At 34.5% G+C, this 25324-nt stretch overlaps 3 protein-coding genes across 9 annotated transcripts; all 3 read left to right on the top strand.

The window, feature by feature from the left end:
* Positions 1 to 2374: 2374 nt before the first annotated feature.
* LOC111011359 (E3 ubiquitin-protein ligase WAV3) lies at positions 2375 to 6657 on the top strand. Of its 2 annotated transcripts, none has more exons than XM_022285087.2 (2): positions 2375 to 2958; positions 4358 to 6657. In XM_022285087.2, exons 1-2 carry the CDS (start codon positions 2740 to 2742, stop codon positions 6290 to 6292), a joined length of 2154 nt encoding a protein of 717 aa, XP_022140779.1. In that variant the 5' UTR covers positions 2375 to 2739; the 3' UTR covers positions 6293 to 6657. The 2 variants fall into 2 exon arrangements, with proteins under 2 accessions (XP_022140779.1, XP_087977322.1); XM_088121196.1 differs by having other exon boundaries at positions 2820 to 2958; positions 3142 to 6657.
* Positions 6658 to 7830: 1173 nt separating this feature from the next.
* NCRK (Protein kinase superfamily protein) lies at positions 7831 to 15480 on the top strand. Of its 5 annotated transcripts, none has more exons than XM_088120797.1 (11): positions 7831 to 8481; positions 8584 to 9292; positions 10924 to 10998; positions 11116 to 11235; positions 11664 to 11774; positions 12142 to 12414; positions 12634 to 12875; positions 12974 to 13270; positions 13376 to 13612; positions 13893 to 14120; positions 14650 to 15480. In XM_088120797.1, exons 3-11 carry the CDS (start codon positions 10929 to 10931, stop codon positions 14971 to 14973), a joined length of 1902 nt encoding a protein of 633 aa, XP_087976923.1. In that variant the 5' UTR covers positions 7831 to 8481; positions 8584 to 9292; positions 10924 to 10928; the 3' UTR covers positions 14974 to 15480. The 5 variants fall into 5 exon arrangements, with proteins under 5 accessions (XP_087976923.1, XP_087976924.1, XP_022140731.1 ...); XM_088120798.1 differs by having other exon boundaries at positions 8584 to 9203; XM_022285039.2 differs by lacking the exon at positions 8584 to 9292 and having other exon boundaries at positions 7832 to 8481.
* Positions 15481 to 15713: 233 nt separating this feature from the next.
* RRP41L (3'-5'-exoribonuclease family protein) lies at positions 15714 to 19593 on the top strand. 2 transcript variants are annotated; one of them, XM_022285011.2, is made up of 8 exons: positions 15714 to 15827; positions 16235 to 16462; positions 17246 to 17324; positions 17561 to 17663; positions 17747 to 17867; positions 18288 to 18376; positions 18827 to 18976; positions 19158 to 19593. In XM_022285011.2, the coding sequence occupies exons 2-8, from the start codon at positions 16321 to 16323 to the stop codon at positions 19245 to 19247; spliced, it is 774 nt and encodes a 257-aa protein (XP_022140703.1). In that variant the 5' UTR covers positions 15714 to 15827; positions 16235 to 16320; the 3' UTR covers positions 19248 to 19593. The 2 variants fall into 2 exon arrangements, with proteins under 2 accessions (XP_022140703.1, XP_022140702.1); XM_022285010.2 differs by having other exon boundaries at positions 15730 to 15927.
* The last annotated feature ends 5731 nt before the right edge of the window (positions 19594 to 25324 follow it).

The following is a 25324-nucleotide window of genomic DNA, read 5'->3' on the forward strand; positions in this document are numbered from 1 at the left end:
TTATACCCCCAACAAAAAGTATGCCCTCTCTACACCCTTGATTATAATTATTATTCCTTCCGGAGGGAGAGACAATTTAATACAGCATACAGAGTCACGTACTATCTATCAACATCAACATAGTTCATAGTTCAGTGATAATTGGTACCTATGAATCATTCCGACGAAAGGGAAAATTCTAAAGGGAGGATGGGAAGGCATGAAGTGAGTGGGATCATTGGAGAAAGGGCACTAACGCCAGCACACCAACTATTGTCCACTTCATCGTGAAAATATTAACGTCGTCATTATAGTTTCAGTCAAAAAAAAAAAAAAAAATCAAATTGCATCCGTCACTTGACGAAATTGATTGCCAACAAAATTCCATGCATATCTAACGCTCTCTCACCAACTGTACGCCTCAAAGATGCCAAATTAATCTCAAACTTTCCTTTGGTCAATCTTTATTTATTTATTCTTTTATTTTTGAGATATAGGAATCCAAATATTTAATGATTTTTTTTTTACTTCAACAAGTAGGAGGATACAGAGGGAGCTCTTTGATATGATTATTTGGCAACTTTGAGGCAATAAAAATGTGATTATTGCATAATAATGTTTTCATTTCAAATGGGTGTGAAAAGTTATAAATAAACTAACACCTTAAAAAAAACTTGTTCCAGTGCATGAATCGACCAAAAGAGTCAAAACTCAGTCGGCAGGTTCATTATTATTATTATTACTATTACCCTTAATTTTTCAACAATTTTCTCATTACTAATAGGCTGTTATATTTCAAAGGATGCAAGTTGATCCAACAGCGCACTCCATGGCTTAAATTTAGTCCTAACAAAATATTGAAAAAACAATCAATAGAGATTTAAGAGTAAAGTTTTAAAAGATAAATCGAAATATCAACTTAAACATAATTTTAAGTAATCATATATTATAATTTTGTTTATAAGTTGGATAAAAACTCTCAAAACAAAGAGAATTTTTTGGGGTAGGTGGTAGTTTGATGAGAAATGATAGAGAAAGGGGAAAAAAGTGAGGAAAGCAAAAATGTATGGAGAAGGACCTATAATTAGAATTGGGGTTGTGAGAGTTTTTTTTTTTTTTTTTTTTTTTTTTTTTGAAATAATGGGTTGTGAGTTACTGTTTGAACAGTAGGTGTATCAATTTTGATATCAAAATGTTAAATTATAGATTTGAAGGATTGACTTTGATTTTCTGAATCTTTTTTATTTAATTAAAAAATATCTCTCCATTTATATTTTATTTCAATTTTGACTTTGTAAAATGTAATTAGTCTCTTGATTCAAAATTTGTCTCTTCCCTCCTTAATTTTTCTTTATTATTTTTTCAAAAGTAATTCTTTTATTTATTTTGATATAATGCAAATAAAATGAAATGAAAAAAAATAATAATAATACTAAACTCGAATGGAATAAATGTTGTCGAATAAGAGTTTGCTCTTATATAGAAATGTTGGTTAGGGTCCAAGTCTTGGCCAGAATCTCATCATATATGTTGCATTTCTGTCGATACTCAAATATATTATTGCGAGAAGAACTCTCTTAAAATCGTACTCCAAGGTTCAAACACGTTTGTGATTGGAGGTGACGAAGTTCAAGATCGAAGGATAGAAATGATAGAATCTTACCTTTATGTTGGTATAGGTGAATATAATTTGTAGGAGGCTAAAAAAAAGGAGTACGTTCATGTAGGTGGCCGAGCTCAACTCTATCTAGATTATCGGAGAGTGAATTTAACTAATAAAATATTAAAATAAAAGGTAGATTATTTTAGATTAAAAAAAGTTAATATATGACATTTGAATTTGAATTTTAAAAAATTGGATTTTAAAAAATTGGATTTTCAATAATCTTAGTTTCAATCTATCCCGGTCAGTATTCTAAACATCACTAGTTTGTAAAGTAAAAATAAATGGTTAAAATTGAGAAGGGAAGAGAAAATCTTTTATTTTGACTTTTGATCAATGTCATTAAAAAAAATTATTATTATTTTAAAAATAACATATGAAGAGTTAAAAGATTTTATATTTATACTCAAATTTATTTCAATAAAAATAGATATTATAGACTACTTACTTCCTAAAAAGAAGAAGGAAAAAAAAAGAGAGAGAGAGAGAGAGAGAGATTAATTAATAAAGAAATCAACAATTAGAAACGGTGAAGTAAAGGGCATGTTTTCCAAGATATACGATAGAACTTTCCAACTTAAAATAAAACTATTTAAAAATTGGAAAAAGATTAAAATAATGGCAGTTATCGGAAATAATCAAAATGGAAAGGGCAAATAAAGAGATAGAGACGTAGACGTCGCAATGGCCATTGTTGTTATTGAAGAGCAGAGCAGTTATAATGGGATTTACATCTTAGCCTACAAGAAACAAAGAAAGGAAGCTAAAAAGGCTGCTCTTTTCTCTGACCATTCCCTCCCTCTCCGGATTCTCACCATTTTTCCTTCTCCCAAAGGTCAAATACCAACTCCCTCTATTGGGTAGCCATTATTATTACCATTACCATTGCCATTGCTTCTGAGGGCTACCTCTTCTTCTTTCCCTTCTTTTCTCTCTGCTTTCCAACTTTCGTAGCCCACGAGAGAAGAGACTTTGGAGCAATTTCTGGACCACTCCTCTTTATACATTTTGCGATCCTACTCATTTTGCGTCACATGGGATTCTAGTTCCAGCTTTAAAGGTTCGATTCACAGAGAGGTACTGAGATTTCTGTCAAAATGGGGAGCAGATGGAGGAAAGTGAAGATGGCTCTTGGCACCGGTATGTGTCTTCACGTTCCTCACGCCGGAGGGGATACCATGCCGTCCAATAACGCCGCTCCCAGATCGTTCGATTCCATCTCTTCGATGGGCCGTAGTTCCAATTGCCGCCAAACGACGCCGACTCAATCGTCGTCCAGTCCCCGCGTCTCCAAAAGCGGATCGAGGTCTTCGAAGGTTTGTGTTTCTATTTCGACTATCTTGGAATTGCCGATTGATTCGTGACATCAATTCTCCTGTTATTCAATTGTTTCTTTTACAATCTTGTTTGTCCCCTTGTCTGGGGTTCTTTTGAATTCTTTTCCTCTGCTATTTTTTCTAATTGAATCTTAATGATCCTCTCGATTATTTGATTTGTAGAAAATTTTAGAGGCGTCCCGTCCCGTACCCCGATTAGATATTATCTTTACGAAGCCCTTTAGCCCCTTTTCTTTCAACTCGCTCACAATGTTGTGTGGGTTCGGTTATGGTGCAATACGTTTCAACTTTCGACGGAGGCTATTGGTGTTTTCTGGTCGTATCCCTTTCAAATATTTTAACCCTCTTTCGTAATTCATGTGGGGTACAGCGTCTCTGGAGTAATGCCATATATTATTACAACTTATTTGTGATTTGTGAAGGAGGCTATTGGCTTGTCGGCTTCTGTCTCTGGCGGTTTGTGTTACTTTCAATCGTTTGATCAAGTGGGGTGTGGTGGGGCTGCTGTGTGTTGTTTTTATAAGTGCAGACTGTGCAGTGGTCTTCTTTGAGAACCTTTGTTCATTGGAAAAGTACTATATTAAATTATTATCTATGGTTCCCTTTTTCATGGAAAAGAGAAAAGTAAGATTTGATGATAATATTTTGGATACAAGTGATTCATATTTTTTCGATTTAATCCTTCCTGTGGAACTGCTTTGCGTTGTTGATAAGCCCAATGCCTTCCCTCTCTCTCCTTTTCATGGTGTGATTTTAGAGAACTCGTTTGACCGTCGTTGATTTTGAGATTTTTCGCAATATGCTTCACCAATCGTAAAGTGACAACTGGTCGACGAAAGAGAGGCAAAAGAGAAGTCGTGGGAATGGGGAAGGGATTGGAAAATCAACTATTGGGAAACAACACCAACAACAACTCATGATTTCCTCTTTTAAAAACTTTATTCCTTTTCATTTTATGTTCAACTTATGATTTCTTCTTTTTAAAGCTCATACTGTTTTGTGGTCTTTGTTTTAGATCCGAACAGTGGCACGATTTTCGGGAAAAAAAATGTTTCAACCCATTTGACAAAAGCAACCAATTTTGTAATTGTTTAATGGAGAAAAAGGTTTATTTTAAGAATCCATAGTACTGCAGCGTAGACTTAGTTGGGCATATTCTCCAGTTTGTTGAGTTTTTTACTCCCTGTGTTTCATGATTTCATGCAAGACTCTTCATTCTTTTAAACATGATCTGTGGAATATAAAATCGTAATGCTTCTTAATATTGGACAAAAGCATTTACTTGCCAGTATCTGTCTTAACTTTACATCTGGACTTGCCCATTTGGTGGAATGTTCATTTAGATCTTCTCTCATCAAAATATCTTTCTAAATTGCAGAGGACCTGTGCAATATGTTTGACTACCATGAAAGCAGGGAATGGGCATGCCATATTCACTGCAGAGTGTTCTCACTCTTTCCATTTCAACTGCATTGCCTCAAATGTAAAGCATGGGAACCAAATTTGCCCAGTTTGCAGAGCTAAATGGAAAGAAATCCCTTTTCAGAGTCCCATTCCGGATTGTGCTAATGCTAGGCCTAGAATCAATCCAGTAGGTTTTGCCCAAGATGATCCCTGGATGAGCATTGTTCAACGGATGCCTCCTCCACGCCCTGATACAACTAGACAAATCTCCACTCTTTTTCATGGCCCTGAACCAGTAGTTTATGATGATGATGAAGTTTTAGATCACCCAACTGATGCCACCGAGAGAAACACATCAAATGATGGTGCCACTGATCGTAGTTGCATTGATAAAGTGGAGGTCAAAACGTACCCAGAAACTTCGGCTGTTCCAAGATCAGTTTCTCATGATCACTTCTCCGTGCTAGTCCATATCAAGGCTCCTCTCTCAAATGCAACCAGAAACCAGGCTGCCTTTCCATCGAATCAACCCTCTCGTGCACCAGTTGACCTAGTAACTGTGCTTGATGTTAGTGGCAGTATGGCAGGTACCAAGCTTGCCCTGCTCAAACGTGCTATGGGTTTTGTGATCCAGAATCTTGGCCCCTCTGATCGACTCTCTGTCATATCATTCTCCTCAACTGCTCGTCGCCTTTTCCCACTTTGTCGGATGACCGACACTGGACGACAGCAGGCATTACAGGCTGTTAATTCTTTGACATCAAACGGTGGGACAAATATTGCTGAAGGATTGAGAAAAGGTGCCAAGGTGTTGGTAGACCGCAAGTTGAAGAACCCTGTTGCTAGCATTATACTCCTATCTGATGGGCAGGATACGTACACTTTCAATGGTCCTAGCAGTGCCCATCCTCAAATAGTTCATCAATCACTTATTCCCGTGTCAATCAATCGCAACAACCGCCCTGGAACGCAGCAGATACCGGTGCACACATTTGGATTCGGCGCTGACCATGATGCCGCGACGATGCACTCGGTTTCTGACATATCAGGGGGCACATTTTCATTTATCGAATCAGAATCTGCCATCCAGGATGCATTTGCTCAGTGCATTGGTGGCCTCTTAAGTGTAGTGGTGCAAGATCTCCACGTTGAACTCAGATGCATTCACCCAAGTCTGCAGCTTGGTTCAATTCAAGCAGGAAGTTACCAAGCCAGCATCACAGAACGTGGAAGATTAGCCTCCATTTTTTTCGGAGACTTGTATGCCGAAGAAGAGAGGGATTTTCTGGTGATACTCAAAATTCCTGTAGATGGGTTCGCAGGGGAGATGTCACTGCTAAAGGTTGATTGCGTTTACAAGGACCCCATAACCAAAGAGCAAGTCAGTTTGGGCGAGGCCAGTGAGGTTCAGATCCAGAGGCCAGACAGAGTAGATGAACAACAAGTAGTGTCATTGGAAGTGGACAGGCAGCGAAATAGGTTCCGGGCGGCGGAGGCAATATCCGAGGCCAGAGTTGCCGCCGAGCGCGGCGATTTAGCTGCTGCAGTGTCTGTGTTGAACAACTGCTATAAAACTGTGTCTGAATCGGCGTCTGCTCGAGCCGGCGACCAATTGTGTGCGGCTCTCTGTGCTGAGCTGAAGGAAATGCAGGACAGAATGGCAACCCGGCATATCTACGAGGCCTCTGGAAGAGCGTATGTGTTGTCGGGACTGAGCTCGCACTCATGGCAGAGGGCAACCGCGCGAGGGGATTCGGTGGACATGGGAAGCGCGGTTCAGACTTACCAAACGCCATCGATGGTGGATATGGTGTCTCGGTCTCAGACAATGTTCCTGGGGACACCGGCGTCTCAGAGATCACTTCATCCTGCTCATTCTTTTCCGGCAAGAGCACCGGCGCCGCGGTAATTGTAGTTAACCGATGAGCTGGGACTGAACTGAAGAGAACAGAACTGGGCTAGTAGATTTCTTTTTGCCTTTTTTTTTTGCTTTGGGGTGGGGGTAAGTTCAGAGAGATATGTTATTGATTTATTTGATTTTATAGCTTCTTTTATTCTCTTTTGATTCACATGGGGATGGGAGGGCATATGGTCCTACTAGTAAAAAGTATAGAATAAGGTATGGTAAGAGTGAGATAAAGGAGCCTATATATACAGAAAAGTGTGGCAAAACAAAATCCCATTAAGATTTTTTTTTCTTTAGATTTATAAAAATCGATAATTATGTAAAAAAAAAAAAACAAAAAATTTAATGATTAAGTGTGCATTATATTACATCTACATGCCCCCTTTGATGCAGGGAGTTTGCCAGGTTTTTTTGGTAGACTGTTGGAATTATTAAAATTTTGTGATGACGAATGATATTGATTGAAAATAGAAAAGTTCACTTGATTATTATTGATTTGGAACCTTTTTCTTTTTGTTCTTGTTACACAAAATATAAGATTCTGGATTTATAATTTGTAGAATTGATATGATTTGAACGTTTTGTAGCCAATATCGTTTTAATTATATTAAAATAAGATATCTCTAAATTTGAATTGAGCAAAAACAGGGGAATAGTTGGAATTGAGTTTTGGAGATCAGGATTTTTGAAAAATAGGAATAGGAGAAACAAATAGAGATTTTATGTAAAGGGACTCGGGTTTGGGATTTGTTTTTTAGTTTAAATTTTAAAAGAAGTCAATTTTTTTTTTTATTCTAAATCATAGAGTAAGTCAATTCTTATTATTGTCGGCAAGATTAAATTTAAGCCGTTTTGTATACTCAAGATTTTAACGATGAAATAGACATGACATTTGAAATTTATATATAAAATTGAAATTTACGGAAGAAAATTATTGGATTGAATTCAACTCTACACTTTTAATTCAAAAATTGTTTTTCTAGAAGTATAGATTTGAAAAGACTAAATTCTTAAACCAATTGAGTTATGTTCAAGTTAGGGAATTGTTAAATAAAGTAGATCTATTAATTTAATGTTTGATTAAATTATAAATTTAGCTTCCATCTTAAATATTCTACTTCATTTAGTTATCAAATTTTAGAGAAGTTAATTATGTATTTATTTAAATTTAAATTTCTATATAGATTTTTTTTAAAATAATATTTCCATTTATTTTTTTTAGTACAATATATGAAGAGAGGAGAAAATTCGAACTCACAACTTCGTCGTTGGAGGTATATGCCAATTATCGTTGAATTATACTTACTTTGACAATATTTCTATTTATCTTATGTTGATGTCTTTCTAATTATTTATTGTCACACTGGACCATCTTAACGTTTGTTAGCGCACCTCTCACTCACACGTACTAATACTCTCTATAAATTAAATAGGAATAAAATTTAAATAGTAATTAAAATTTAAAGAAAAAGTAAGCGCTCGACATATGTACACGTCTTTAAAATTATCAACAAAAATTTAAAATTAATTATTGTTTTCCCAATCGAAAGTCGAAACCGCTTCGAGTGTCACACATATCGATTCCCAAAAAATGTGAACAACTCCGACCACGGTTCAAGACAGTAGACAAATCGGCCGGTTTTTATTAACTTGGCCCAATCCACATGTGCACTGCCACGTCACATCTAGCCGACGAATAAGGAAAAAAAAAAGACGTTAAAGAAAAGAAAAGAGAAGGCCCCACCATTTATTTCAAGACCCATTCGCTACCGCTCCCCGGTGGCGCCTCCTTTCATTTGTTTAATCCACGACTCCGCTACTTCTCACTTCTCAGTCTCAGAGCTCCCCCCTCCCTCAGTCTCAGATTACGCGGGAACCGCCTTCTTCTTCTCTCTTATTAACTCCCATTTTATTTTCATTCAAATCTTCCTATCGGGTCGGAAATGAGCTTCAAAGGGAGCTCATTGGTCCACAAATTGTGTGCTTCTTGATCGGTTGTCGCTTTGTTTCTCAACGCTTCCTATAAATTTGGCACCTCTTCAGCTTGATTGAAGTATCAGAACATTGAGGGTCAGTTCCATTTAGGAAGATAAAAGAGCTTCTTCTGCTGGGTATTCTGTGTTTTCATTTGAGCGAGAGGATAATGAAGTGAAAGCCGCGCCAATCCGAGACGGAGTCTATGATTTTAGTGGGTAAGCGCAAACTTCTCTGTTTAATCTATCTGGAATAGGGCTTATAAAATTTGTGTTCGTGAGATAACATCACTTGTATGCTACTTGGTTTGAGGAGGCCAGCCTTCAGTCCAGGGCCATGTTTTGGCAATATCTGAACGCCCATTGTTTGGACGTTAGGGATCATCTTGATCAACGGTGATGGATGCACGATTATTGTAGCGAGTGTCCGCTCTTTGGCGGTCTCCATAGCCGACACAAAGTTGGTGGGGATGTGGGACACAATTCCGGATCCCATTGAAAACCGGGACTATAATTTATTTTTCTACCCCTTTTTCTTTTTTCACCCTTGGTATTTTATTTTTCTATTTCTATTTCGAGGTCAGACGTTGAAACTTGAAACTCGACTACTTTACATTTCGCTTTGCATACTTCTCGAATTTATGCATATCTTTGAAGCCAAGTCTGGTAGTCCTATAGCCGTTGTATTTTTTCCCTTTTAAAGGTGGGTTTTATCCGTTGGTAGTAGATGTTTTTCGAAAAAGTAAAATATAAACAATGTCAGAAGGTGAGAGTAGCAACTTGATATTCGTTGTATGTTGAGCAGTCACTTTCGGATTCGCAAACGGGTCACTTTCAGAGTGGTGGTCATGGGTTCTGTTTTCAGCCTGATTCCAATTCTGAATATATCCGAACCATCGGCACTCGGCAGTCTCTGTCCACCACAATTCCCTTTCTGTCATGTACCTTTTCTTCCTTCCCCATTTTTCTCTTCCAACCATTAATTGTAAATTGTAATCGGCCTGCTCAATCCACTATTTTGATCATCTGGGTATGCGTACATTTTCTTACTTTGATTAATGTCGTATTAATTCTTGAATTGGGGTTCAAAATATCAATGATAGCATTACAAAACAGTCTTTTCGTTTCTTTCGTACTCATTTGAAGTTTATGGTCTTATTTAAGTTCAGATTTTCTGATTTGTCTCGCTCAATTAGTTTTGCTATTTGAATAGAACAGTGTGTATTATGCTGGTTCTGGTTAAATGCCCAATTTCCGTCGTTTCTTGGGTTATTCTGAAATCTGAACAACCTCAATAAAGCAGGTGCATTAATTTCATGATTAAAAGAGAGGTAGTTGTCTTATATGTTTCCCTTGATTTTATCAAACTTTAAATGTTTTGTTGGGGGAATTGAAGATGGAGGGGGCCATCAGTTATGGAAATGTGTTTTACATTGGCTGGCAGGGTGTCCTAATTTTTTGACGTGACTTCACTTGGAAGTTGAAACGACTTTATTTACTGGTTCCACATGTCACTGCATTACCAGACAATTAGATATTTAAATAAGTTTTTTTGGCTTTATTTTCTGGTTTGGTTGTCTGGATAATTGTTTAAACAGTTAATAATCACGAAGCGTCTTGATAAATTCTTAATATGTTTATGTTCGACAATCACAAATTTATTACACTCTTGCTTGTATTAATTGTATCATGCTTAAATTTTCAGTTTGTTGGTTTAAATGACTTGAAAATTTTAACAAGTTTGTTGACCAACTCATGAACTAGGCAATTCCAACCTACTGCAATTTTTACCTTAAGCAATCTATCTCTCCAAATTTGTATTTTACTTGTACTATTTTTGTATTTGTTCTCCACAGTGGAACTGAATCAGTAGTTCCTACGTAATCGAGTGAAGACTATTTGAAAATAGAAACTAATTGTTATACTCCCAGTTTTTTAATTAATCATTTTATAACTGATTCAAAGAAGAATTTTCAGTACAAGGCAGTAAACTGGAATGTTCTCGGATGTCATATTTTGTTCCTCCTGGTCTACCATGTGAAATTAGATCCTGGTAGCTTGTATATGTTCGTAGTTATTATGAAACAGTCTAGGCATCTGCATACTAGATCTTCTTGATTTTCTTCTTTATGCTGAAACATCAATTCAGTGTTAATGGTTTTCTGGTTTTTGGGACAAGAAGCATGTAGAAATATTGCCCCTGTCCACAATGAGGGTCTATTTTCTGATTCCTTTCAATTAAATTGTCGCATATTCTATCGAACTTCTGCTCTAGTTTTTCTAATCTAAAAAAGGAATTTATTTTTTAGTTGTTAGCTAGTAAGTATTTTATTTTTATTTTTTCTCGAATTATAAGCACTGTTGAAAGTTATAATTGTTTTTCACATAACAAGATAATTCTCATCTCCTATTGGATTCTAATATTGCCTGCTATACCGACAACATTTAGCTCCAAATATCGTGCAATGTATGTTTGCTAACAACATTTTGGAGCGCAAGTATCTGTTCGTTTCTTTGCATGTTGCGAGAAACTTACTATCCACGACTCTTTGTCAATTAGACCAAAGTATGTTCTTTAAATGTTCTGCATGAAGTAGAAATCAATCTTTGACAAATTACTTTCTGCTTCGTTTCAATTTTCTTTCTCTGTGTTTGACTCAGATACAATGAAGCGCCAAGTGACAACCACCTTCATTTCTCTGATGAGCTTTATCTTGATGCAACAAGCCTTTTGCAGTTAGTATTCAGAGCAGCATACTTTATCAATCTTTGCCTTCTACGCATTGGTCCATGTTTGATTAGTTTTCTCATAGATAATATCAGGCTAACTCTGTGTTTATGTTTTGGTGTCAGCTGATACTTCCGATGCTTCCATCCCTGGAAACTGGACGTGTAAATGCTTTTCTCCATACCAAGAAAATCAGAGATTAGCACTTGCTGCAAACTGTTCTACATCATGTTCGTGCACGCAGGGTATAACCAGCATCCTTAAATGTATTAATCATTTTGATTCATCATTTGTTGCTATAACAATGTTGAAAAAACTATGACCTTTTTTCGACTTATTCAAGGTCGAGCATCAAATGATTTCTCCTCATACTATGTCAATCAACATAGCATCCTGCGTATGCTTCTTTCTATGCTGAAACCTAGTTTTTGGCGTCAAATATTCCAGAAACATTGGTGAAAAGCATTTTTTTTTTCTCTTTTTGAAATGATGCAATTGCATTTAAAATTATTAAGATTCTGTAAGAGTATCAGATGTCCATTCAAAATCTCTACACGAGAAATTTGGTGGTCGTGTATGAACTTTATATTTCTTTACTGCTTTGATTTTTGGAGTGCATTGAATTGTCTGTTGAGGTACGTGACATACTAATTATATTACCCCTCTATTTTAGATGCAGGGGGAATTGGATTGTGGACATGCATCTGTGCAACTGATGGCTTTCCAAGAGTTGCAGCCGATCACCGTGATTCTAACTGTTTTACGTCCTGCAACTGCTCTTCTGGTATATATTAATCTCTCACTTTGTTGGTGATTTTTTTGAGTGCATATGTATCTCTGTTGTTGTCTTATTGGGTAAGCTTATCCACTGCAATTTTGTGATTGTTGACTGTTTATTGTTTAGTTGTGAAAATTTGCAGCAATTTAAGTTTCTCCAAAGCTGTGGGTGTCAACATATAGAAAACTTTAATGTGGATTAGTTTTGTTTTATCTTAGTCTTGCCCTATCTCTATGTTTTATCTGAATGTTAAACTCTTTTTTATATTTGCATGGCTCATATATTATCATGTTGTTCTTATAAAATGATCTAGTACAGATCAAAGGCAATTAGAATCTTCCTTGGATAACACATTTCCATTGCTCCATTACAGGACTGCTTCCGGAGCCACCCTCGTCTAAAAGGCATATTTCGAGCAATGTGGTTGTGATTATTCTCCTACTATGTGTAATAATCATAACATTAGCATTCCTCGTCTTAGTGGTTTGCTATCTTTCTCAAAGGGACAAGTGCCGTGTTCGAACCCCAATATTTTCATTAGATAAGCAATTGAGCTACAACAGCTTGACCAACCTAATTAGTCACAAGAGTTCTTCAACACCAGATAGCAAGTTTACGATGGGTTCCCCTGTGAATAACATCAAAGGTATGCCAGTTAGTATTTTTACTGAGGCTTAATGTTTATTAAATTTTATGAAATTGCATCTGTAGATTTCTACTTGAGCGTATTAACATTGCATTCATTTTCCAAAGTTTAGTTATGCTGCTGGCATATTTATCATTTTGCTGGTATTAAATAATACTAATTTTTTCTATTAATTGTTCATCTATACGTCCCTAAGCTGATAGCCTTGCCATTTTGCAGGATGTTTTTACATGAATCAATGCTTGTTGAGGACTAGATCTCGGAGCATGTGTGGGATCATTATCCAATTCTCATACTCGGAGTTGGAAAATGCAACAAATAAGTTTTCAAACTCCCATCTTGTAGGACGTGGGGGAAGTAGCTTTGTCTATTGTGGTGAGTTGAAGGACGGTAGAACGGTGGCAGTCAAGCGGCTCAATATTCAAGGAGGAGCGGACGTGGACTACTTGTTCTTAACAGAAGTATCAGCTCCACTGATCCCTTTATATCACTAAACACATTTTCCCTTATATCTCACTAATGTTGTTAATCTTATATTCTTCCATATTTTGTTGTTCAGATACAACTGTTATCAAGACTTCACCATTGTCATGTAGTGCCTCTACTTGGCTACTGCACAGAGTCAAGAGGCAAACATACTGAAAGGCTTTTGGTATATGAATACATGCCAAAGGGTAATCTAAGGGACTGTTTGGATGCGGCTTCAGGGGAAAAAATGGATTGGGGTACTCGGGTTACAATCGCTTTAGGAGCTGCTAGAGGCTTGGAATATCTTCATGAAGCAGCTGCTCCCAGAATTTTGCATAGAGATGTCAAGTCAACAAATATTCTTTTGGACAAAGATTGGAGAGCAAAAGTAAGATATAATTACAACCCATCAAATAACCTATGCTGTTGTTACAACCATCATTATGAAACAGTTGAAAATTTATAATCCGAATGTACTCATCTGCGTCCACAGATAACAGATCTTGGAATGGCTACAAGGTTACGAGGTGATGATCTTCCTAGCTGTTCCAGTTCTCCAGCAAGAATGCAGGGGACTTTTGGGTATTTTGCTCCAGAGTATGCAATTGTTGGAAGAGCCTCTTTGAAATCTGATGTCTTCAGTTTCGGAGTAGTTCTTCTTGAACTCATAACTGGTCAGCATCCTATCCACAAATCAGCAAGCAAAGGAGAGGAAAGCCTTGCAATATGGGTAGAATAAACTTTATCCTTTTGCTAAATCTAAATATGAATATAGCTCTCATATCTATTTCATGGAAAAGCTGTAATAAGATTTTTTATTATTTTGGCATCTCCAATTTCTCTTCTGTTCATTAATGGTGCATTAGATTGATTATAAGATAAGCTTTCGTAAGTATACAGTTCATTCATCATTTACCTAATTACTTTGAGAAGAAATAAACATATACTAGATTGATCACCTAGGAATCAGTTACTAATGCGGATAAAAATACTCTTTTATCTTTCCCTAGGCTGCTCCCCGGTTGCAAAATAGTAGACGAGTTGCAACAGAATTGCCCGACCCACAATTACATGGAATGTTCCCGGAGGAAGAGATGCAGATAATGGCTTACTTAGCGAAGGAGTGCTTGCTGTTGGATCCTGATGCTAGACCCACCATGACCGAAGTTGTTCAAGTTCTTTCAAATATTGCTCCAGATAAATCAAGAAGGAATAACATTTCTGCAAATGTTTTTCAGGTTAGCCAAGTTCGTTATCTTTTACTTTGCATCAATTAGTGTTTCTTCTGTCGATACCAATTACTTGTACAACCTACAATTCATTGTCACAAGGTAATCTAAGAACCATCTGAACATAATATCAAATTGGCCGTTCTTTAATTGCTTAACCAATACAACACCCTCAAAAAAAAATTACCGCGAGTCCTTCTCATTTACTCATAAAGCAAGGTTTAATCAGCCTTAGGTTCAAATCCAACTTCCATTAATTAAAATTAACAACTAGCTCTGGACTCTAGATAAGTTCAAGTTTCTGTCATAATGGTGGAGCATGCCTGATGACTACCAAATTTGTCTTTTAGATGCCCTACCCATTAAGACAGACAGCATTTGTATCACTTTGTGTTGTGTTTGTGTTCACTCAAAAAGCTCCTAGTATTTTTCTTATTGCTTGATGAATCGATGAGCACTCTAACAAACAGCAAGAGTTTTACTTAGTTATTGCACCAGTTGAGTGTTGGATGTTTTTCTCTTTTCTTGCTTCATGAAGGGGAGGCTATCAGCCTGTAGTATGGAGAGTGAACCAGACATTGTAAAGGACGACGTGAATCCTTTAGCGAAACAAGTCCATACTGAGGCGAGCTCCATTGACAATGTGACGCAAAGGCAAGATTCATTCCGGAAATGGCCCGATCGTTCTCTTTGTGCTGGCAACAATGGTAACCTAGATATCATTTCTTCCGAGTATATTGAAAGACTAGTACACTTGACATCAAAGGGTAACAATCTCCGAGTCCCAGATGATGAAATGGTGGACCTGACCGAGCCACGGTTCGAGTCATTCTGCATTGTGAATGTTAAATCCTCTTCATAAAAGCTATTTGATCATGGCAAGAGTATCAAAGTCTCATATCACACCACAGTTTTCATTACTTCAGAAAATAGAAACCATAAAGCCAACAGGGCCCAAATTTGATCCATGGTTTCCTCCCACTACCCTTCATACAAAAGAGAGGAGGGGTAAAAAAAAGTGAAGAACTGGATGCTCTGTGACTACAATGTCTCGTCCTCGTGTATACTTTTGCTCGTGTACAGAGATGGTTAGGGAAAATCTTACAAAGAAATTCGTTAAATGGGTTTATCAAGTTCTGTCATTTTTTTTCCCAACAATGGAGTTGGAAAGGTATGAAATGCTGCAGCCCCTTCAGGCAAAAGAAGTTTGAATTGCTACATTTGTAAATGCAAAATATACATGGGATGATCTCAATTTTGTATAATTCACCGACATTTCTCACTCTTCTAAAAAATGGAGGTTCACATCCTGTGCAGTATCAGTTTTATAAAGATTCTTCAAGTTTTGAATGCTTGTAATTTTTTTTTATTTGATAATTTTTCATTTCTTTCAATTCATCTTTTTCTTATTATATATTCCAATTAAACTATAACTTTGTTTTCATTCTTCCAGAGGCATGAAGATTTGAACATTACTATTAGAACAAATGTATAATATCTTAACCAATTGGACTATACTCCAATTTTAATTCCAAGTAGAGTAATTTTATGATGTTAGCTATTTGTCATAAAATGACACATCGGAATATTTAAACAATAGAAAACTATAAAAAGATGTATCTGAAGCTTCAGTACTAAAATAGCAGTGGTCTCGCCGCGCCCCGCCCGCTTCCAAGATTCAGCTTCTCAATCTTGGCGCTGGCCCCCGCCTCTCAGGTTTTTTGACTGACCTAGGAAAGAAATCGCTCTGATTGCTCTCTTTCCCTCTCGATCTCGCTTGTTTCTGTTTTGGGACTCTTCGTTTTCGTCGTACAAGGTTTGCTAGTTTCCGTTCCTCTTCACCGTCACTCTCGGGCACACACACAGACTGTTTTCAATCTCCCGCGCTTTCATTTGATCTCATTCTCGCTCCCTTTTCTCGCATTAGAAGCAATCATTCTTTAAAGTGATCGATTGAGGGTTTTTGTATTCATTTGTCACGACAGCAGCTGCTAAGAAAATTTCTTTCTTTTTTTTTTTCGTTTTCTTTCTGTTTTTGATTATTTGAACCCTAAATTCTGATTTTGTTGCGGGTTTTTTATTGTCGAAATGGAACTTTTTGTGCGTTTATCCGTACAAAATAGCTACTGACGCGTTTCATTGCGTGCCATTCCACGGGGAACTTGGGGCGGGACCTTCTAACTTATCGACGAAGTCATCGGCATCGTTAATGGCCAAAAAAGCGACGCCAGCTACGACTACATATTCTCCGTCTCCTACTATCCACAAAACCAGGCCACCCATCTTCAGAAGCGACGAAGCCGACTGGGTTCGTCCGGATGGCCGAGGCTTCCACCAGTGCCGTCCTGCTTGTATGTCTATCTCTCCAGATTCTGTTTTCCGCATTTGCCCTGTTTCCACACAATGTAGCATTTGTTTATTGTTTCGTTTAATGTTTAACTAAAGTTTCTAATTGCTGCAAGTCTGAGCTTGATGTGATTTTGATTTCTAGAGTTGTTAGTAGGGTACTTTTACGGGTCTTAGTTAGTTTATTCTTGCGGAATTTGTTTCTTGAATAGATAAATAAATATAGTTGCCTAGCACTTGGGCTCTATCACTGCTGTCTCAATGCGAGACAGGGGGAGAGGTTAAATTGGCTCTGTATTTGCATGGTTATGATATCTTTTCAGGATAATATGACAAATGGGATTGAGCATCTTGGTTTATCATCTAGGGATCTTCCGGGTGACTGGTCATATCTCCCTTCCTTTTTCACTTCTTGGGGAAACGGAGTGGAAGCTGTTGACCATTTCGTTAACTTTTTTATTTCTTCCTGTTAAGCATCTATTTTCTATTGATTGATGGCAAAATTGGTCGATGCCATGGTTTTTAATAAATCGAACATTGACTGGGAAGTAGGAAATAACATGGTTTAGAGTTATGTAATCATAATATGTGTTGACTTTATATCGAAGTCCTAGTAAAGGGTTCTAACTTGGAGGCGTGGTTCTGTATGTTGGTAGTTGATCTTGAGTCCATGACTTCAAGAAATGAGGATTTTGAATATATGTTACTTGGTAGTTTTTATATTTTTCTGCTGGATTTATACTGAAACATCATTATCTTCATAGAACTAAAGTCATCTTCACGTGCAGTTTTTAGGACTGGTGCTGTAAATGCTGCTTCAGGATCTGCATATGCAGAGTTTGGTAATACCAAGGTCATTGTTTCTGTGTAAGTACTAGCTTACACCCTACTCCAAAGATCGTGCTCTCTGTGATTTCTAGTTTTATCCTTGCTGACGAGTGTTTTAATACCAACGTGTGCTTGGACTCCCCATCTGATAACTTGCGTTTCCTTTCCTTTTATCATTTAAATCTTTTGCTAATTTCTTGCAGTTTTTTGTGCATGTATTATGATTTATGAGATGTCTCCTCTTATCTATTCAAATTATCCATTATTTGCATCAGATTTGGCCCTAGAGAAAGTAAGAAAGCAATGATGTACAGTGATATTGGCCGCCTCAATTGTAGTGTCAGTTATACAACATTTGCCACTCCAGTTCGTGGACAGGTTTGAAAGATTACCCACTCTTAATCTATATAGTTTAAACTGATTGTCATTGCGTATGTCATTTTGAAATTTCATTTTGTCAGGGATCAGAAAACAAAGAGTTCTCCTCAATGCTACACAAAGCTTTGGAAGGGGCAATTATATTGGAGACATTCCCCAAGACAACTGTGGATATATTTGCCTTGGTGTTAGAGTCTGGTGGCAGTAAGTTGAGGATCGTATTAGATGGATAATAATTGTCAGGATACTAGTGGATGAACTGATTCAAGCTTACTCTCACTTGGAAGTACTTACGATTTGTGATTTTATTTTGAAGTCGAACGAGCTATCACACTACTTTTGACGCACTCAGAAGTTTCATGTTCTACTCCCATACCACTGTGGAAACTTCTGTTTCTGCCTAACTTGTCTTTCTTTTGGAAAGAAGAAAATGTCCATTACTTAGGGATTACAATGCATATTTTGTGCTTGCTGCATCCATTTGGAGCTAGCTGACTATTTTCTCCCTAGCTCTCTGCATTACCTTTCTAAACAGTAGTTTGCTTGATATATAATATGTTTATCATATAAACTAAAGCGTGCAAGTAAGAATTATTTCCCTCTATTGATATTTTGTTGTTGCAGGTGATCTTCCTGTTGTAATATCATGTGCCAGTCTTGCTCTTGCTGATGCGGGGATTATGCTTTATGATCTTGTTGCCTCGGTTTCTGTGGTACGCAGTTAAGCGCATTTTAACTCTCATGTTTCTACTATATTAGTTTTGTACTTCTAGCCTAAAGCCTTTTCATTAGATTTATTCACTATTTAAAGTATAATATGCATCCTCTTTTCCATGCAACCAGCTCTTTGACTGCACAGGGTTTTGTATATATACGAGAGTTCAATTAGCTGACAATTGAATCCTAATAGTAGGAGAAGTAGGAGATTGTAGTTCTTTATGTTCCCCTTTGTGGGACTCTCTCCTTTCTGCGATTGAAGAAGCATTTTTGTTTTACACTGACATTTTGCTGACTTGAAAACAGGGTGTTTCAAATCGCATTTTCATTTTCAACTTAATGCACTGGTAGTTGTTTACTACATCATGTTTATACAAGTCATTAGCATCTCCTTGATGAATTTGGAATTCTAAGTTCTGATATATTTACTCTCATTTGTTGACTAGAGTTGCTTCGGTAAGAACCTCCTTATTGATCCTATGTTGGAAGAGGAAAACTACCAAGATGGAAGTCTGATGATAACTTGTATGCCATCTCGTTACGAGGTCACTCAGCTCACTATCACAGGTGAATGGTCAACTGCCAAAATCAACGAGGTATAACATCCAACATTCTATCTTTTAATTTAACTCTTTTAGCTGCCTACCTGAGCCATGAGAATGAAATATGCTGTCAGTGCGAGATTTAAATGCAAATTATGTCTTACTCATGTTGAAGAAAGTTTATAGTATTAAAACCTTGCTTGATGGTCTGATACCACCACACCACGCCACACAGGGTATGCAGCTTTGCCTTGATGCTTCGTGTAAGCTTGTGAAGATCATGCGATCATGCTTGAAGGAATCTGCCACCATTTCACAGGATTAAACACGGTAATCTTGTTTCTTAATAGTTTGGTAGAGAAGTCCCCCTTCCCCCTCAATTTTGAGAAAATTAAGAAATTATACAAAAGTTCTGGAAAATGGTTAACTTTGGATTAGATTGGAATTTTGATTGCGCCAGGTGAAAGTAGTATTCTTTGTTTTTTCTTTTTCTTTTGGGCACTTTAGTGTTGGTCAAGTCAGTGCAGAGGCTACCTGTACTTTAAAAAAGTTGTCTTTGAGAAGGTAAGACAGACCTCATCTGGTCTCTGGTCTTTGGTCCTTGCGAACACCCTCCCACACGGCTCTTTTCAAAGTCAAAGCTTCGTTATATGATATATATATTTTTTCTATGGTTGGTTATGATCCTTTAAGGTAAGATTTGATTTTTTTTTTGGGGAAGGGGTAAGATTTGATTTGATATAAGCAACTGCCATTCATTCTACTTTTGAAATTATAAGATAAGATGTTTTTACAATTTTTTAACATTGTTTGCTATAAACAAAATGTTATTGGTTCTTTGTTCCACTTATTGCTTCTACTTTGGAAATCTTATCGTTTGATTTTAAACAAGAACCGTATAATTCAAACCTTACTCATCTGGCCAATAGATGAAATTACACTACGTTGCTCTACTAGAAACTTGAATTCTTATTCCCTCGTTTGATGAATGAAATATCAAATTTTGGTTTTTAAATTTTGTGTATGTTTTCAAATTAAAGCTAGAGTTTTCACGATTTCTTTTTGGTAATTGCATTGGGTAGCAAAAATAATTCTTATATTTTAAAAAATGTCGTCCGACTTTCAAAATTTTTAAATATAGTAAAATATTTGATTTTTTATTTTTAGAATTTTTATTATTTCGATTTTACCCTTATAATATATGATATATATTCAATGTATATCTATATCTGATATAAATCTAATGTATATATGGATCTAATATACATCAAATCTATATCTAATATGCATTCGATGTACTTTTGATATACATTCGATGTATTTTTGATATACATTATCGAATGTACTAATGATATACATTGTATTATATCTCTTATATATATATCTGACGTCATCTAATTTATGATATATTAAATATATTTGCAACTGATATATTAAATATACGGTATATCAAATATTTAATATTTAGTGGTATATCAGCGATTTAAATTCTAGTTCATCATTGCAATTTGTTGATTAATATACTAATATTATCAATAACGTTGATTACTATATCTCTACTATTTATTCTATATTAATATTAATTAGATACTAAATATAAAAGATATTAATTGTTTAAATTTATAAAGTATATTAGATTTTTTTTTATTTTTTTTGGACGTGCATGATTCACATAAACCTTTTATACAATAACTTTATATTTAACTTCATATGAAAAAAAAATTGGATATAATAGTGTTATATATATCAACACACAAGTATCATAATTATATTAGTAGATATCATGGTTGTATTAGAGCTATATAGTGGTAAATTAGAAGTATATTACATATATATCAATTTTATATTAATGGTATCTTTTTCTTCAAAAGAAAAAAAGTTATATTAGTGGTAAATCATATATAAGAAGTTATATTAGTGGTATATCATTTGTATATCAATGGTAAATTAGAGACATATCAAGTGTATATCATAGATATATAAATGTTGTATCGACATAGAAAATCAATGGTTATCATACGTATATCGATGGTAAGTTATATTAAAAATTTAATAGGTATCATAATTATATAAGAAGTAAATCAATTATATATCATTATTATATTAGTGGTATATTATAGACATATATTAGTTAAATATATTGCAGATATATTACATATGTATATTAGATATATTGCAGTGTAAAGTTGTAATTTTAAAATTGGAACTTCATTTTTTGTTGAAAAAATGCTATATTTAAAAAATCTAAATGTTGGTTGATATTTTAATTTTTTTTATTAAATATTTTTGTCATATTTGTAATTATTCCTTTCTTTTTTACACATTATGTGCAAATAGTCACTTCGATATAACATTATATCTTCTCTCTCTTAATCTTTTCTTTCCTTCAAATTTTCAAGTCTCAACACATCTCTCCCTAAACATTCTTTCTAACATCTTCATCTCTCTTAGTTTTTTTTTTTTTTGCCTCTTTAATATTATATAAACATTACAATAAAGATTGGAAACTATACTTACTATTTTTAAAAAGAATATTTCATTTTTATAATTAAAAATTTAAATTAAATGTGATAATTATTGTATAGTTAAAAAAAACCATTATAATAAATTTTTGTTTCTTTCTCCTAAATGTAAAATAGAAACCTATTCGTCAACAGACATGTTGACAACACAACTAAAAATAAGAAAATAAAAATTAGTGACGTTGTGTTGGACAAATAGATGATGTGGCACTAAACTAAAAAAACCATTGCTTTTACAGATAATTCATCTAACTTGGCACATCAAATGTTCAAAATTCACCGACATAAGCAATTCAGCGATAATTGACATCTACTCCTTATGTTGAGGTCGGAAGTTCAAACTCTTTTATCATCCAATCGGATTGGAATATCATAATAATGGTAGAAATTTTCTAACTTTTATTTTGATATAGATATTCTATACAAAACTCCATAAGTCTAAATAGAATTTACCAATTGCTTTGTATTTCATTTGTAGTTGTTGCAAATTCCAATTTGAGTATCAAAGTCTCTTTATTCGATTTATTGTACTAACAAAAGGGGTTCAGAACACATTTTCATAATTAAAAAAAAAAGATGATTATAACTAAAGAAAAATAAGATACTAGTGTAATTGATTTCACTTTTTCTCTCATTTTATTTATATAGACGGCTATAAATTATAAATATTTCATTTTAATCTTTTTATCTCCCACCTATCAAACTTCCGAAATCAATACGAAGTCTTATATTAGCTTTTTAAAGTAACATGAAAAAAAAAAAAGATAATTAGTGAAATATAGGAATCACCATGTTATAATAAAGATGGAAGAAGGGTTGAAATACTTTTTTGTACCTATATTTTTTCTTTTCCTTGATTTTTGAAACATTAGTATTAGTTTTGGTCCTTTAAAAAGTAACAATTTTTGTCCCTTCATACTTATTTTTATCTCATTTTAACTGATTGAATTTCTTGAAATATATATAGAAATTTTGTATTAAAAAGATTTTCACTAAAACTTTATAGAAAAAAGATGAAAATAGTGAGTTTTTTTAGTAGTATATATGAAATATATATTTTGGTATGAAACATAAGTGATGATCGGTGCCTGAACCTCAAGGTGAGCGCACTTGAACCACCTTGCCCAACAGTAAAGAAATAGTAATAAGCCATTATCCAAAATCCTAACCCAACCACATAACCATAACCATATCCATCTTAACTGGCTACAGAAACGTTTTTTATTTTTTTATTTTTTTAAGAAATGCATGAATGCAAAAGAAGACAAAGCATAATGGCGTTAGTTTTATATTTATATGCATGCGTGGGAGAAGAGAAAGAAATTAGGATGGATTTGGAAATTGGAATGGACCCATTGCCAAATCAGAACAGTCTGTAACTGTAAGGCAAAGAAAACAGCAACAAATGGGGTGTGATTAATGCTCCCATAAGGCCTGTCCCAACCTCCCATCTCTCTCTCTCTCTCTCTCTCTCTCTCTCTCTCTCTCTCTCTCTCTCTCTCTCTCTCTCTCTCTCTCTTCAAACTTCAACCTCGATCATATAATATAATATATTCATATTCATCTCTTCTTTTTACAACTCTACACCCATTTCCCGCCAGTGCTCAAATTTTTAACTGTATGTTATTAAACTATATATATATATTGGGGGGTGAATCAAACTATACGGAAAAATGTACTTATAATTTTTAATTTTAAAATACGGCATTGGGTATTGAATTAGTAAAATGGCTGTGGTTGTGGGAATAATTTTTAAATGTATAATTAAAGTCCCCTGTTTGGTGGGGGGAGGTTTTAAAAATTTAAATAGCTGGCGCCTGGCTTTGTCGGATTGGAAATGGACACCGTGGCCTATTTTATTTGTTTGTCTTACTCGCCCTTCGTCACGGCCCGGGTACAGTAGTATACCTCACAGACAAACACGCCCTTTCCGTTGACAAGGTCACCGCCTTTTTTTTCGGCAAAACGCAACCATTATTTTATTTCATTTGATTTTTTTTTTAATTTGTGTATTCAATTTTTATTAATATTTTTATATATTTATAAATTCAATGTCGATATAAGGAGTGAATAGACAATTTTATAGTATCACAAAAGATTGACATAATATTAATATAGATAAACTTTAATTTATTTATGAAAGTGAAATATTTATTTATTATGATTTTATTTTTTGATAAATTTTCAAAGAAATTTTCATCATTTTCAACCAAATTTGGAAGTTTGATGAAAGTCAAAATTTGGATTCCTTTTGTTTTTGTGATATTCTTCTTATCAATTGAAGAAAATTTTGAAGTACTAAACGGTGCGAAAACGTTCAATGAGTCAAATTCAATCGCATTTATTAGTTTATTTAGTAAATTCCATATCACTTTGAAGGGCGGTGGGCTAATATTTCTTCTTCTTTTTGGATAAAAATTTTTTTAGTTGAACATGGTAGGTAAGAATTTGGACTTAGTCGGAGATATATTAACTAGTTAAACTATATTCAAGTTGAAAAATATTTATAGTTTATATAATTAATTTTATGTTATATTTAAGAATCTTTTTACCATTGACCAAAATTATTTTTCATTCAAAATTGTCGTATTTGATACTTGAATATTTTTAGAAAAGTCAATTAACACTTAAATACCTTATAAGAAAATATTTGTTATAGAGCACATAGGAATCAAACATTAAAGTGATTATCCTAAAAAAGACATTAAAGTGATTTATCATTTAAGAAATATTATAATTACAATACTTTTGTTTGAAACAACTTTATCTTAAAAGCTCCTCTAGGCACATCTTTAGATCTATAAAACTCTTTTTTTTAGTACAACATGTGGAGGTGGGAATCAAACTCACAATCTTTTGATTGGAGATATATGACAATTACTGCTGAGCTATGCTCGTTTTGATAGAGTCTGAGGAGTATGAAATAGAGATGTGAAAATATTTTATTTTTTGCTAAATTATAAAAAATATCTCTAAATTACTTTACCATTTGTTTAAAAAAAATACTCGTATCATTCAAAAAGTTTCAAAACTATTTTTGACATTTCATAAACATTTCAAGAGTACTCGTTAAGCACACATTTGTTAATATTTTTTAAACAGTAAGTTAACGTGGCAGAATCTAGAATGATATGACAATTAAAGTGGAAGCTTGTCTGAGTTAAATTTGAAAACAAAGGAAATGTAGGAGAAGCTATTGTTTTTAGCAGGGGATCAGTCTATAAACAATGGATGAAGAAGACTTTTAGGGCAAAAATGAGACCTTAATTGTCATATTGTTCTAGTTTCTGTCATGTCAACTTTTCATCTAAAATATGGTTGCATATTTATTTAAAGAGTATTTTTGCAACATCTATAAAAAGAGTTACCTTAAAATAATAGAGATATTTTTGAAACAAAAGAGTCAAATTAATGATATTTTTTTTTTAATTTAGCCTTTTATTTTCCTTACATATTTGATTAGAAAAAGTCAATTGGTCAAGAGGTTTGAAATTTGAGAGTGGGATGGGTTGGGACTCTGATGTGATATATTAATGTTCCCTGTTGGGTTTATTAAGAAAAACTGAAAACGAGAGAAGCAGCAGCAGCAGCGGGAAAAAAAAAAAAATAGTCAATAGCGTTACGTGAGTGGCGGGTAGCAAAGAAAACCAAATATATTTTAAATTAAAATATTACTAATCCCACTATTTTTACTTCAATTTCATCTTTCTAAATTATTTCTGAGTCTTTATACTTTTCTTTGGATATACATTCTAACCCCTCTATTTTTAAAATATTTTAAAAGTAGTTATTTTAATCTTTATCCCATTTTTTTCGATCATACTACTATTATCAATAAAATTTTTTAATATGGTAAAATTTTTATATTAAAAAGTTCCTA

The sequence above is a fragment of the Momordica charantia genome (genome assembly GCF_013281855.1).
Source record: "Momordica charantia cultivar OHB3-1 chromosome 2 unlocalized genomic scaffold, Mcharantia_2.0 BLBB01000002.1, whole genome shotgun sequence".
NCBI lineage: Eukaryota > Viridiplantae > Streptophyta > Magnoliopsida > Cucurbitales > Cucurbitaceae > Momordica > Momordica charantia.